Genomic DNA, 15,678 nt, shown 5'->3' on the forward strand with positions numbered 1-15,678 from the left:
ATCCACATTTGTTTTGGAGTAGCCAAGACTCACCATGAATGAGTCAGATTTCATATACCATTATCTTGGAGCTTGTTTCAACTCATACAAGCTTTTCTTTAACCTGCAAACCATATGTTCTTTCTCTTTTACTTCAAATACATGTGGTTGCTCCATGTAGATTTCATCCATCTAATCACCATGGAGAAATACAGTTTTCACATCTAACTGCTCAAGCTCAAGATCCAAGCTAACAGTTAAACCAAGAATCCCGAATGGAGATCATCTTCATAACAAAAGAAAATATATCATTGAAATCAACTCTTTTCTTCTGATTAAAGTCTTTTACTACCAACAAGCTTTATACTTTACAAGTTAAGTTTATATATCCATTTGTTTTTCAACGCTCATTTCCCTTCTAAAAGTTCAACTAGCTTATAGGTATTGTTCTTCTTCAGAGAACTCATCTCCTCTTGCATTGTTTTCATCAACTGAGTTTTTTCTTTGTGATTATGAACTTCTTGAAAGCTCTTTAACTCCCTCTCTTTACTAATTATGACATATTTAGAACCGGGATATCTAATAGATAGATGACATGTCCTACTTCACCTTCTCACTTAAGGCTCTTCTACAATCTGAGTTGGAGGGGGCTGCTCCCCTTACTCATTATCATCGACATCTACTGGTGTTGGCATATGTTCTTCGTGTGATTCTCCTTCACCGATGGCATCTCGGATTGAAAGAAAAACTAATGTCAAAATGTCTTTACTTCTTGTAGCTTTTTCTAATGTTTCAAAGTCCAACAGGTTATTGTATTCATGAAAGATCACATCTCTAGACCTGATGACTTTTTTCTTCACTAGATTTCATAATTTGTATTGAACTTTGCATCTCCTTAACAAAAAAAAAAATGCATGGAATAGTCTTCTCATCAAGTGTTTGCCTCTGTTCCTTAGGCACATGTACAAATGTCCTGCACCAAAATACCTTCAAGTGAGAGTAGGTAATACCTTTCTTAAATCCTACTAGAATGTCAAAATCCAAAGTAGTTGATGGAGAGCGATTCATTAGGTAACAGGTAGTATAAAGTGCTTCTCCCTAAAATGACTGGTAAATTAACCATTTTTAGCACATATCTAACATTCTCTTAAACGGTTCTGTTTGTTCTTTTAACAACACTATTATATTGAGGAGTACCTAGAACAGTCTTCTTATGTCTGATTCCATGCTGTAAATAGTAGTTCTAAAATTCATTTGAATCATATTCGCCACCATTGTTACTACGAAGACACTTTAAGGATGCTCATTTTTCTCTTTTTGCCATAGCATGAAATTACTTAAAATACTGTAAAACATGATTTTTTGTTTTTAAAATAAACACCCAAACCTTTCGTGAAACATCATAAATAAAAGTAACAAAATATCTATTACCACCTAATATTTCCACATCAATAAAACCATAAACATCAAAATATGCTAACTCGAATACATTCTTTTTCCTTTTAGAAGAATTATTAAAGGAAATTTTATGTTGTTTTTCATATAAATAATCATCACAAAGATTTAAACTCATACATCATAAGTCTGGTAAAGTATCATCTTTAGATGCATTCAGAGTACATTTGATTGTCTTGACTTGAGTCTTATAAAGTGCGTGAGACAATCTACCTCTAGCAACCATAACTGAACCTTTAATGAGTTTTCATTTTCTATCACCAAAGAAGTTATAATAGTCATCTAGATCAAGGACATGAGTGCAAATCATATTCAAGTGCAAATCTAGCACATGTCCTACATTTTTCAAGATATATCTACATAGATGGTGTTGCCCATCTTCACTCTGCTAAAATCTTTTACGTTGTACACAGCAAAGACATCCCTCTTGGGTGTAGCATAGTAGGACACTACTGAATCAACAACTCACTCAGTATTAGGATCAGCAACATGACAGTGACCCTCAACAAAAGAAAGTACAACTAGATTTTCATTTTTATTAACTACAGTTGCAATGGTATTCAAATCATCGATAGTTTTCTGATTTTTCTCATTATTTTATTCCATTTTTATGGCTTTATAGTTTCGTTTCATATGTCCCTCATTGACGTAATGATAGCAATTGAATTTTTCTTTTGACTGTAACTTGCCTTTATATTTATTATGCCCCTTAAGACCTCTATTTTTACTTCTACCCCTTACTTTTAGTGGTTGTAACAAGATCTTGTGAAGTATCAATATTCATATCCTTCCTTCTAGCCTCCTAATTATAAAGATTATCCTTTACTGAGGATAAAGACAAAGCAGCATTTGGAAGAGAATTACTAAGAGACACCATCAAGGTCTCTCAACTATTTGACAACGAACTCAAGAACAATAATATTTGCATTTCATCATTTAGAGTTATTTTCATAGTGTTCAATTGATTTACTAAATCCTAAAATTCACTCAAGTGTTCCATTATTGACCACCCATCTCACAGCTTTAGGTTCATCAACTTTCTGATAACAAAATTTTTATTTTGAGCATTTTTCCTCTCGTATATAGTCTCTAATTTCCTCCACAAGTTCTACGCATTAACTTCTTTATTTATATGGTGGTAGATGCTGATATCTACTCACAGTCGAATAGTTCCAACAGTTTTTCTGTGTATTTTTTTTCAATCTTCTTCTGATCTCCTACCTGACTTAACAATTCTTATTTTAATAGAATCATACAGATCCTTACAATAAAGAAGATATTCCATCCTTGACTTCTCAATTGAATAATTTGAAATCGTTAATTTAATTATCGTATATGTGAATTCTTCTATTTTAATTTATACAATTAATTTTGGACCATAAATTAATCAAACTCTGATATTACTTATTGGGTCCTAATTTAAGAATAATTAATTGTATAAATTAAAATAATTATCGAAAAAATAAAAAAAATAATTAGCAAAAAAAATTACTGCAAAAGAAAAATGGGTGCAAGTAATCCATCCATAGTAAAGTAGAAAATAGGAAAAATTAATTAATTAATTCCCCTGTTATCTATGTGTGAGAGAGAGGGAGAGAAAGAGAGAGAGATAGAGAGAGAGAGAGAGGAAATCAAGAAACATGGGATGGGTTGACTTCGGTGAAATAGTGATGATATGAGAGATAAGAATAAAGAAAAAGTTAAAGCCCCTTATTTTCTTCTTTCCAAGCTGGCAAGATATATATATATACACACATATACATGTGTGTGTGTATATATAAATCTCTTCTCTGTTTCTCTTATTTCTCTCACTCTCCTTTCTCTTTCTTCTTCTCTCTTCTTTTCTCACACATAGAGACATTCTTTCTCTTTCTTTTTCTTTCTATTTTCTTTTCTTCTCAGCTTGCAATTTTCTGCTTCAAGATTTCTCATTTTATAGGCAAGGGATGCCGTGAAGATCAATTTTTCTGCCTGAAAAATCTTCCAAAAATCTCATGAATTGATTTTCATAGTTTGAAAAATTAGCTAATCAAATTTAATGCAATTAATAAATAGCCTAAGCCAAAGAAATCGAACACTAGCCTCCCTGGTCCTTCAAAAAGGAGGCTATGCTCCTACATCACACAATTTTGCGAGCTCTTGAATAGACAAGCTTGATGGAGTAACCATAACGGTGGTTATTAGTAGGTTGATGAATCACAAGAAAGTTTTTTTAATCTCTGGAGTGCTATGAAATTTTGGTCTAGATCTTCGTCGAGACTTACAAATATATGAGCTCACATGTGAATGGAGGTGAGGTGGCTCTTAAGAAATGAAAAATAATTAGACTAAAGAAAACTTTAGGCGCCACAATATAACAAATGCATCCAAGGTAAGTTAATCCCCAAGTGCACGAAGAGTTAATCGAGTACACCCTATCTAACACTTGATTATCCTAAATAGTTGTTGAAATTCGAAATGAAAAAAAGTTGTTTAATGGTCACAACCCTTTAAAGCCACAAGTAAAACATACAGCAAAAGTGAAAATATTGTTACGTCCATCATGTTCTTGGCATGATGCTAGTGAATGCAAAGACTTAAGGTTGAGATTGAAAACCTTGTTTAGGGAGGCTACTATAAAAGGTTCATGGTGGTTAATTGTCAACCTCTGCCAAGGAATCATGGAAAAGATGATAGGCAAAGAAATATGATCAACGTCAAGGACAACAAATTCAAGTGATAGCATGAAAGATCCATTCATTATTACGCGAACAAATATTAGGAGGAAAATAACCGAATGGCCAGAGAAACACTGTGTGAGTGGAGGTAAGGTATATTAACAGCTGAAAAAATCAACGATAGCCTTAAGACTTTATCACGTTTTCTACGTCAAACCTTGGGGGACTAAGAATGTCTCATGAGGATATATATATTGTTGTTATAACCAGTTATGAGGTGAAATAAATAGGTCATAGTTGATATAAAAAAGATTCATAATTTTTTTTTTTTTTTTACTTTTAATTTCAAAAATGCATCTGTCTCTATCATTAAGTCAAAAATCTTATTTATTATAGATGGAGTTCCAATAGTGAGATGGGTCTAGAAGGAAGTTGTAAGCATTACATTCATACAAAAATTCCATACCAAGTATTAATTACACACCCTTGACTATCAACTACAAGCTTGTTGAAAAGGAACAATTTCATTGGTTTATGGAACGGTCAATTAATATACCAATGATGATGTTAGGTTATAAGAACACTCATGTATGGATTTATTCTTTATATATGGGATTGAATCTGGTCTTAGTTTGAAAAATGTATGTAACAGTTTCCAAAAATATGAAAAAGCATTATTCCTTTTGTTGAACTGCATTAATGAACCTCTTTTACTGTGTTTGAAATGTGTAAATATGAAGAAAATTGGGGGGTTAAAATCACTATAATATAATTCGCTAACTTTCCCCGTCATCCTAGACCCACGTGTCTTTACTCACAAAGTTGCCACGGCTAACAAGTGTCGACATGGTAGCCCAGCAGCATAACGACGTGGCAATCTCAGTGTGATGCGAGCGAGAGAGGGGGATAGTCAAGTCAGGGTTTTGTCGAAGTAATTTTTGTAGGTGGTGATTGATTTATTTGATTTCCATATGAACTTTTCCTTTTTGTTAAATGTTTTGTTTTGTGGGGATTTTTCAGGTTTAATAAAAGATTGATTGATTTGATGGTAATTTCAACGGGACAGGAATGGATTCGTCAGGCTACGGAACTGAATATCAACATCTTCATCAACCGGCTTTGATTGTTGGGGGATGCTTTGCCGCTGTGGCAGTCCTTACCTCCATCTATCTCATTCTTCAACATCTCAGATCATACACCAACCCTGCTGTTAGTTTCTTTCATTACCCACATTATTCAATTCTGTTATGATCTTCTGGATATTCATTTCTTTATCTATTTGTTGCTGGGTTTGATTATTGGAAAATTACCCAAGTTATTTCCTTCTGTTCTATTCTATGCTACAAAAATGTGATTGTTTATTCTAATTTTGCGTGTTAAGACTAATCTAAGAATCAATAAGAGTTCAAGACGATAAAATGATTATTTTTCAGGAGCAAAAATGGGTGGTTGCAGTTATTTTCATGGTTCCCGTCTACGCTACGGAGTCTGTAAGTTTCTGTATGTCTCTCTGAAATGCAAAGGACATTGTCATTGAAGTAATTGAGTTTGAGTTTGATGTAACTGAGGAATTGCAGATTATATCATTGTGGAACTCAAAATTTTCTTTGGCATGCGACATTCTGAGAAACTGCTATGAAGCATTTGCCTTATACTCTTTTGGAAGCTACCTGGTTGCTTGCCTGGGTAATCTGCTGACATCTTTTTAGGCTTGATTTTTTTCAAGATCTGTTTATATTGTTGACATAAATCCAGGTGGTGAAAAAAGAGTTGAAGAACTCCTCGAAAATGAATTGAGAAAATGGCTTGGGAAGCCATTGTTAGAGGAGAGAGACGAAGATCATTGGGTTCAACAGAGGCCATTTAGAAACTTTTTTCTCCGGCCATATATTCTTGGAAAAGATCTCTTCACAATAGTAAAGTTTGGTCTTGTGCAATATGTAAGATATTAACTTGTATTGTTTTGCTATATTGGGTGGGAAATTTCTTTTGGATTCTGATTATATTCTGGTTGCTACAGATGATTCTAAAGACAGCCTGTTCATTCTTAGCATTATTGTTAGAGCTTTTCGGGGTCTATGGTGATGGAGAATTCAAGTGGTATTATGGGTATGTATTGCATATTTATCTTGCATCCCTGCATTCTCTAGTTTAGCGAAGTGATTTATCATAAAAAATATCTGTCAGTTCAAAATTCTTACTGCTAGATAGATGATGAAGTTTCTTTACTGCACCCTCCTGTACTGTTGCAGGTATCCATACATTGCAGTAGTTATGAACTTTAGCCAGATGTGGGCATTGTATTGCCTTGTGCAGTTCTATAATGTTACCCATGAAAGGCTTAAAGAAATAAAACCATTAGCAAAATTTATTAGCTTCAAGGCTATTGTGTTTGCTACTTGGTGGCAGGGAGTGGGGATTGCACTCTTGTGTTACACAGGTGTTCTGCCAAAGGAAGGAAAATTTCGAAATGGATTGCAGGACTTTCTGATTTGTATAGAAGTAAGTTTTTTTTTTTTTTTCTTTTTATATTCCTTTATATTTGTCTTTACTAATTTGAATATGTAAATAAGTGAACTGTATTAATTTTTATGGTTCTGACTACAAAAGATATTGTGAGCTACATTTACTATTGTGCAGTACAACCATGAGAGTCATAGAGCACGATAATAGTGTATTTCATGGCTTGATAGATGGCCATAGCAGCCGTTGCACACATATTTGTCTTCTCAGCAGAACCTTACCGATTTATCCCAGCGCCAGTATATGGGACGGTCACTGCTGAAACAAGCAGAGCAAAGGTTAAGTTAGAGGAGCATGGTGAGGAAAAACCAGCTTTAGTTGAGGAAGTTGAAACTCAGGTTGAAGCTCCTGGAACAAGCATCAGAAGTAGTGTTCAGGACATTGTGGTTGATGGCGGTCAGCATGTAAGTAGACTGTTTATTTTCAAGCACAACATACCTTATTTTCAAGCATTCTCTGAATAATCTACCGTTTTACATGGTCCTTTATTTTAATCTTATAAAGTTTGGTGAATAGGTTGTCAACGATGTTGTGTTGACTATAAACCAAGCAATCGGACCTGTAGAAAAGGGTGTAACAAAGATTCACGAGAAATTTCATCACAAATCAAAAGGTCCAAGCGACGAGGAAGAGGAGTCGGAGTTTGAAGTTGAGGAGCATGTTGAAGGAAACTCCATTGAGAGAGATGCTAGTGTTTGAACTTAATGAGAGTAGTGACATTTCCTTGTCTATTCTGTTGTCTATTTACCTTTCTGAATTTGAAGCACATCAAATCAGAAAGTTTCTGAAATGGGTCAGTCAGTTTGCTCAAAACAATTTTCCCCAGTGCTCTAATGCTCAACAATTTCACCAACCAATAACATTCTATTTCATGGTAGAAATCCCAATTTGCCAGTAGACTAGATCACTACATATAACCTTGAAGAGTTTAAATACAGCCCATGAATTAACAGCATAAACCCGTTACGAGGGAAATATTCCTGAAGATCTTATATTTCTGATATACAGAACGCTGATCACTTGGGCAGCAAGCCAATATAAAAGAACTCAGAGAGAAACAAAAAAATTATATATTTACTGTAAAACAACTCGTGTATGCATATACAGTTTGAGGCATATTATCAGTGTCCGTCTTCACCAGGGCAACATATTGCTGAACAACACTCTGCGCAACCAAAACATGCTAGAGCAGCACACAACTGAGTGAATGCTATTGCACATTGGTCATTTATCTTGGTGCAACACTGGATGCAGCACATGCAACAGCAGTGACTGCACATCCTCCCGCAACAATTTGAAGCTGCCTTTATGAACATTTCGGCAGCATCAGGCAACTTTGCTTCTCCATATCCTGGTGGGATGTTTTCCGTGGTGGCAGTTATGTCACCAAATCCAATACCGAGGCTATACAACAATATTTTTCTCAAATTCTTCAACTCTACCACCTTTTCTGGATCACTTTTGTTTGACATCTGTTCCAATTTATTGTCAAAGATCCTACTAGTAGGGTTCTACATAAAATGATTCGGTACAAACAATGTACAAAAGAAATGATCTAATAATGATTTATTAGCCTTACACCCAAATAAAATATTCATGATCCAAGCATATTTGACAAAAAAAAAGGATGCAAAGCTTGGGATTCCTGGTAACTGAAAAGCTAAACATTCTGATATCAGGCGACAATTCGAGTAAACTTAGAATCAGCATGATAAAGCTTTTTGGGCTTTTTCTTTGGAAGCATTATCTTGTTTTTTGAGAATTTGTGTGTGATCTATTTTTGAATCTTCTTTTTTCTAAAATTACTTTTTCCAAAAAATTTTAATTGAAAAAAACAAATTAGCTGCTTTAGGACAAGAACTATATTGAAAGTAATAAAATTTGCTTTCACGGAAAACATATTTGTTTGTGGAATATATCCCTAATTTTCCTTTTCATATAAAAAAAATTGTTTTCAAGGAAAACAAATAAGAATCATCAATTAGCTTTAATCACTATACATATTTTTCTAAACAAATTAATATAGAACATATGAATATATTTTAATTTCTAAAAAAATATTCCTTAAATGCAATACAATTATGTAAATGTGCTCCTTGATATTTTGATATGTATTATAACCAAAGCAAATATTTTGTACAACATAACAACAATATTTTATTAAAAATAGTTTACTTAAAAATTTGAACTTTTAATCATGGCAATAAAAGCAACCTTTTAGAATTTTTTTACCTCCACAACATTATCAAACAGTCTTGGCTATTAATTCATTTTATATGAACAGATACTCTGTTATTCTCACAAGAGCTACCAAATAACAATAACAATTGAAGACAATGCATACCCTTTTGGCTCCAGCTGGTTCTGTTGCTTTCCTGACTTTAACTTCCTCAAGCAGGGCCATAGTTGTATACTCAGACGGAAAGCCAGTCTGAATGCTAATTTTAGCAACCTGGGCCAGTTAAGGGATATTTCATATATATTTTATATAATATACATATATATGCAGCAGAAACCGTCCCCAATTTAGAAAATGGAAATTAAGCCAGGAGAAAAGAGATGCAGTCAATAGAAGTTAGAGTCAACATAGCACCCAACAAATTGGATATATATATATACATATTTTTTTAAAAAAAAAAAAGAATAAAGTGGAATAAATTGTTCAGCATTTCTCAATAGAATATCAGCATGACAAAACCTATAGCACCCAAAAACTTCCGATATTGCATTGAACTGTCTTGTCTTTGAAAATTAAGCCTTTGTAAAAACCTGACTAACTTACAGACCTTTTCTTGAAGTTGTTTATCGTCTGAAAACCAGGCCTGAGCAGTTAGCAGATCAATTTTCTGTTTTGCAAGTACCTGTGACAAGAAAAGAAACAGTAGAAAGTCATACTAAGCAGAAAACTGTGAAGTCGCAGCACTCAAGATCCAGAAAAAGAGTAATTGAGAAATACTGTTGGACCCAACACTAAAATAGAAATGGAAAGTCAAACATAAGAATGTGAACGACGAAAGAATAACTGCTGTTACACTAGAAGCTATAGGCTCTGGAAAGATGAATTAAAATGGGAAAGTGCAAAAGCAGGGAAATAAGACGAGAAAAAAAGTAGTGATTCTGTTTAATCAAAACATATGCATTTTTACATTGCAATAAACATAACAAAACCAAGATCCCCTCATGATAAAAAGCAAAGTCATAAACTGCCCGTACTCTGTCTATAGGAATGTCTTTTGCACTTTGTATCTTCAAATCTACTATGCAATTCGTTAAATCTCCCTTGAGACCTTTAACTGTAAGATTATCTGGAAACTTTCCTTGATAACATCCAGAAACAATCAATGGGCTTACAGATGAAAGGTCTGGAATACGGGAAGGATATACCTACAAAAATTAGAAAATCTCAAATCAAGTAAAACTAAAAAATAACTTAATTCCATGCAGAAGAATAAAATTATCAATTAAGAATAGCCAATAGACAAATTTACAAGGCACTGCATAGTTGAAGCATTGAATATAATTAGCAAAGAAACCAGTTACCTTAAGCATTAAGAAATATGGAACATAATATCTCTTCAAATTAAGGGATTGTCCTCGGTCATCCCTTAATATCTCAAATCAAGCAAAATTAAAAAATAACCTAATTCCATGCAGAAGAATAAAATTATCAATTCTTCAGAATATCTCAAATCAAGAAAAATTAAAAAATAATCTAATTCCATGCAGAAGAATAAAATTATCAATTAAGAATAGCCAATAGCCAATAGCCAAATTTACAAGGCACTACATAATTGAATCATTGAATGTAGTTAGCAACGAAACCAGGCAACTTAAGCATTAAAAAATATGGAACATATATCTCTTAAAATTAAGGGATTGCACTCGGTCATCCCTTCAGAATTTTGATATTTGCATGTGCTGAATCAAAACAAAGGCATATAAAGGTTATGAGGCTAGAAAACATCTAATATTTTATGAGGCTACCATGAAAACCCAAATCAAAGTCAGAACAGGCATACCTCAACCTTGTTAAGATCCTCAAAGCCATGAATAGTTATATTAGTAAGCACCGTGCATAAAGCTCTGGTGAATAACCTTTGCAACTGGATTTCGATGGTACCTGACAATCAATAAATCATATTAGAAGTCAATTGCATTAAGATCTGATGTGAAAAATATCTAATTAGTCGCGATTCACAATGGTTACTTATCATTTAGTACATTAATAAAGGAGTCCAAGTTCAATATCTAAGCCCAACTGTTTCAGACTTGATGGTCGTAAAATGAAGTAGAAGAATTGGAGCCAACAAGCGGAAGAACACCAAAGAATAACTGAGGTTTTAACTTATCTCCTAAATTATGAATTATTTAAAAAATTTGAAAAAAACAGAGACTGCAGAACTAACCTACGTCATATGCAGCTTCATGATGGCCCCCAGAGATTGTTGCAAGGGTTTGCAGGAAATAGTTATTACAAAATGAACCTGAAGTATATCGCATAATAGATTCCTTAACATGGTATGTGGAGTTAATAGTGTAAGCCACCAATGATGCAAAACATAATAAGAAAGGATTATTCATCTAGTTCTTTTCCGTTAGTTCCAAACTAGCAGATAAATAAATTACAGTTAGTGTATATATATTATTAACAATTCTTTCTTATTATGTTTTATAGCAGATAAATGAATAATGGTTAGTGTATATCAATCTATCAGTTCAGACAACATCCACCATGTAAGATGGCTTACAGCAAACAAAATAGAGGTTGAAAGAATAGAATACTTGAAAAGATTACCGATGCCAAAAGTGTATATGCGTGGACATATTGATCCTCCATTTGTTAGGCGACTTTTCATTACATCACAGATGTGTCTCTCATCTTCCACGGCTCCATCAGTAACAAGAAAGATCATAGGAACAGAACCACGAGTATTGGACAACATTTCCACTGCCTAAAAGACATAAACAGCTAAATATTGGATGCTTTATCGAAGATAAGTTGTAAAGGATAAGAGTCAATATCAAACAAGAAAAGTTCCTCAAAAAAGGCATCAAACAGGCATAAGGAACATATCATGAAAAACATGAGGATATTCTAACGATATATGTAATATACCACCAAACATGATTGTATAAAATCGGTTAAACAAAGGTAAAGCATCGTCCGATTGCTATAGAACCAAATAAAATAATTAACTATGGTAGATTTGGAAATCAAATGCTTTTGGACTACTTCTGCACTCCGATGCTCAAGAAATGGAATGATTTTGGCTCTTCTATTTGTTTCTTGTGGAAGGTAAAAACAGTCTCATTCCTATACAACCAAACAAAACAAGTAACTACTGTAGATTATGGAAATCAAATGCTTCTAAACTACTTCTACACTTCGATGCTCAAGAAAAAAAATTGGAATCCTTTTCTCTCCTGTGTTATTTCTTGTGCAAGGTAAGCAATGAATATTGGTTTTCTTTTGCAATTTACTTGAGACCATCTATAAACATTTAGTCAATGTAAAAAGTCAAAGAACAAAGAGGTTTGCACACATCTATAAACAGAACATACAATTGATGAGTTCTAGATTAAGAGATCACTGAAAGTAAATGATTGGAGACCTTGTCCAAGGGAGCAAGTATATTCGTTCCACCTCCCGCAATGTAAGCAATGAATATTTCTTGTGCAAGGTAAGCAATGAATATTGGTTTTCTTTTGCAATTTACTTGATACCATCTATAAACATTTAGTCAATGTAAAAAGTCAAAGAACAAAGAGGTTTGCACACATCTATAAACAGAACATACAATTGATGAGTTCTAGATTAAGAGATCACTGAAAGTAAATGATTGGAGACCTTGTCCAAGAAGGAAGTATATTCGTTCCACCTCCCGCAATGTAAGCAATGAATATTTCTTGTGCAAGGTAAGCAATGAATATTGGTTTTCTTTTGCAATTTACTTGATACCATCTATAAACATTTAGTCAATGTAAAAAGTCAAAGAACAAAGAGGTTTGCACACATCTATAAACAGAACATACAATTGATGAATTCCAGATTAAGAGATCACTGAAAGTAAATGATTGGAGACCTTGTCCAAGGGAGGAAGTATATTCGTTCCACCTTCCGCAATGAAGTTAATGCTAATCCACTCATTTGCCCTGTCAACTGCTTCATTGGTGGCCAACTCCATTGATGTTGAAAATAAATAAGTCTCACCATTGAAAGCCATAATGTTGAATAAATCTTCAGAACTAAGCCCAAAGAGAGCTGCGGATAATGCACTTTTCATATCCTCAAGTGGCTTTCCATTCATGCTTCCACTTATATCAACCACAAATATCACTTCCTTTCTGAATACCTATCAGATTAAATAAATTGAAGACGTACTAATTGACAAGAAAAGAAGGAGAGAGACCAAAAAACCTCTTTATTAAAACAAAAAGAAACCCAACCTTCCTATTTTCTTGACTTCCTGGCATAAGATAGATACAGAAAGTTTCCCGCTGATCAACATCATGGATAGATGGAGATTGCAAAAGCAGACCACCGAATACATCAGTTGAAGAAACCTAAAACATAAAAAATAAAAAAGATAAAATGGCAGAATTTAAGTTTAATAACATAAGACAAAAGCACTCAATCAGAAGATGCCCATATATCGGTAATACAATTAAATTTTTAAGTTATATCCACTCTTCAAGAAACCACTTTGTTGTAGCCATTTATGTAATAAACAGCTAATAAATACAGCTAACTCGTAAAATAAATAGATAATCTGATTCTTACAGTATATGAGAAATTAAAGTCGGAATTCGACCATGCAAGAACTTCTGCTTCATACAAGAAACCCAACTTCCCAACATGACGCCTTATTTCCTGATGTGACAACCAGAAACGAAACACTTCTAAGACAGAAAATAAACAAATATATACATATATATATATATATAAACGAGAATCCCAGTAAAATTGATAAAAGTGCACCTTCAGAGGATGACTACTTGTCTTACACAAAACTTCAGTTCCAGTACCAGCATCCACATTCAATTGTATCTTCTCTTTTTTTGAAATTTTCTTTACAGCAGGAGTTACATACTCAGGAAAGCGAAATGGTACGTTCACTGAAAATTGGCCATCCTTATATGACAATTTCTGGGACCAAGAAAGTCTAATTGAAAGATTGGTACCTCCATCAATCTGGAAAGATAAGAACATGGCATAGTTCAGTAGAAAGTGAATTAAACTCCATAACATTGCAAAATAAACATGTCAATTTTGAAGGTTTTTTCCTATGGAATGGGTAGTCTTTACCTGTGGTATTGTTAAGGTAAAAATATGTGGTTTCAGAAAGCCTCCATCTTCATCCCGAGCAACTCTTTCCACATGCTTGTTGTCTTGCACCGCAATCAGTTCAGTATAATATGATTTTCTAGGGACGTCAACCTCAACACCTAGAATTGAACCCTGTTAGCCAAATAATATAATTGAGAACAGTAATCAATAGGTTCAAACATTGGAAAGCAAAGCAACGTTAACAAAGCCTAACATAATTTTCATGTTTTACTTTTTCTTCAAAAGAGAAACATCTGTTCTTTTCCATTGTAACCCGGAAGGGGAAAGTAACAGAAGCTTTACTCCTCCCTGGTTGATTATTCATTCTTTTCTTTGTATAGGTGGTAAGAGAGTTCCCTTTATTTTGGAAAAAGAAAAAAAAAAGATATTTTTCCAACAGCAAATAGTTCAGTATGTAATTTCCAATCCAACGTCCTAAATAATCCTAGGGGGATACAGTTTAAACCATTTTAAGAAGTTCACTTTTCCCTCATCATAGTACCAAGGGCTTAATTCCAAAACAATCACAAATTCGCAACTCAATTTACTTTATGGCCTGAGAATTGATTTCTCATGAATCATGATCTGATTCTATCAGTAATAATTGTAACTTCTCCAAACTTAAATTATCCAATAAGATTAATGATCACCAACACCAAAGAAAACTATGAACATCTATAAAATTTCAGAAATTAAAAGAAAAATTGTAACTAAAACTCCATTCTTTTTGGAGTCGAATAGGATATTTAAACAGACCTGGTCGCCCATGGGGACAGCAACGCGGCAATCACAGCTCCGGCTGCCCATAACGCAGTGGACCCGCCAGGATCCGATGACTCGAACAAAAGCGGTATCCAAATAGCAGTTGACAACCAGCTCGATACCGTTCATTTGCAAGGGGATCAGCGCGGGCGGGTCGCACCTGCCGTGCACATGCGGCTGGTAACTCGGTATATCAGGGTTGTCGACGATCCCCGGGTCTGATATAACGGCATAGACCATTGGCGCCGTAGGAAGATAGTCGTGGGCAGACGACTTCTCCATCTGCGGCAGCGGTCTAGGCGGAGCCACCGCCCGGTCCTTCCCAAAGTATATCCGCTTCGAAAGCTTGAGCCCGTCATCCACAGCCTTTGCAAAATCTTCGGCCATCGGGCAACAAAAACGTGTTTCTGTTTCTGCTATTCAAAAAATCAAAAAGCAAAAGAAAAACGTAATGGACAGATTGTTCTAAGCTTTCGAGATAAGAGAAGAAGTTCGAAGTCGGGTCTCCTCTGGCAAATAGCGTGAAACCATAACTTTTGTATTTCTTTTTTTAAAAATTTATTGTATATTTGATTTTAGATGTTGGGGAAGGCTACAGTACTACAACAACTATTTTAAATTTCCGTTACTGTCGATGTGAGTCAGACGTCTTGTTACGCGTCGAACGACAATACAATCTGCCGACTTGTTGAAATCAAGAGATTGACGTACCATTCAATAAATCATTTTAATCAGAATCTGATGGTGGTCCTGCACGCATATGATTGATTATATCAGGAGTAACGGAACACTCAGTTTAACTATTCTGGGTCCGCCACTTGTGAGTTTAGAGAATGGATCTGACCGTTGGCTACTTTACCAATGTCTAGTTTCATGCGCAGCCTGTAGAAAGAAATAAATGATGGCTAATTGATGTTGACACCCTTTTCCAATACGGCGTAGTTCCTTAGCCGCACTGAACTCACAATAGAATAT

General features: G+C 34.4%; 2 protein-coding genes across 4 annotated transcripts; one reads left to right on the forward strand and one right to left on the reverse strand.

The window, feature by feature from the left end:
• The first annotated feature begins 5,041 nt into the window (after positions 1 to 5,041).
• Positions 5,042 to 7,495, forward strand: LOC110817644 (organic solute transporter ostalpha protein (DUF300)). Its single transcript, XM_022046272.2, has 8 exons — positions 5,042 to 5,300; positions 5,525 to 5,581; positions 5,669 to 5,777; positions 5,847 to 6,031; positions 6,112 to 6,200; positions 6,344 to 6,593; positions 6,785 to 7,018; positions 7,131 to 7,495. The coding sequence occupies exons 1-8, from the start codon at positions 5,160 to 5,162 to the stop codon at positions 7,311 to 7,313; spliced, it is 1,248 nt and encodes a 415-aa protein (XP_021901964.1). The 5' UTR covers positions 5,042 to 5,159; the 3' UTR covers positions 7,314 to 7,495.
• Positions 7,459 to 15,260, reverse strand: LOC110817643 (inter-alpha-trypsin inhibitor heavy chain-like protein). Of its 3 annotated transcripts, XM_022046270.2 has the most exons (14): positions 14,698 to 15,259; positions 13,921 to 14,073; positions 13,594 to 13,806; positions 13,396 to 13,485; positions 13,062 to 13,178; positions 12,698 to 12,967; positions 12,463 to 12,576; positions 11,410 to 11,566; positions 11,021 to 11,098; positions 10,634 to 10,734; positions 9,828 to 9,998; positions 9,401 to 9,475; positions 8,959 to 9,066; positions 7,459 to 8,086 (listed from the first exon to the last, which is right to left on the reverse strand). In XM_022046270.2, the coding sequence occupies exons 1-14, from the start codon at positions 15,088 to 15,090 to the stop codon at positions 7,736 to 7,738; spliced, it is 2,391 nt and encodes a 796-aa protein (XP_021901962.1). In that variant the 5' UTR covers positions 15,091 to 15,259; the 3' UTR covers positions 7,459 to 7,735. The 3 variants fall into 3 exon arrangements, with proteins under 3 accessions (XP_021901962.1, XP_088064185.1, XP_021901963.1); XM_088208059.1 differs by lacking the exon at positions 11,021 to 11,098 and having other exon boundaries at positions 14,698 to 15,260; XM_022046271.2 differs by lacking the exon at positions 12,463 to 12,576 and having other exon boundaries at positions 14,698 to 15,258.
• Positions 15,261 to 15,678: the final 418 nt, after the last annotated feature.

This window comes from Carica papaya, chromosome 7 (assembly GCF_054855325.1).
Source record: "Carica papaya isolate Zhongbai chromosome 7, ASM5485532v1, whole genome shotgun sequence".
Taxonomy (NCBI): Eukaryota; Viridiplantae; Streptophyta; class Magnoliopsida; order Brassicales; family Caricaceae; genus Carica; species Carica papaya.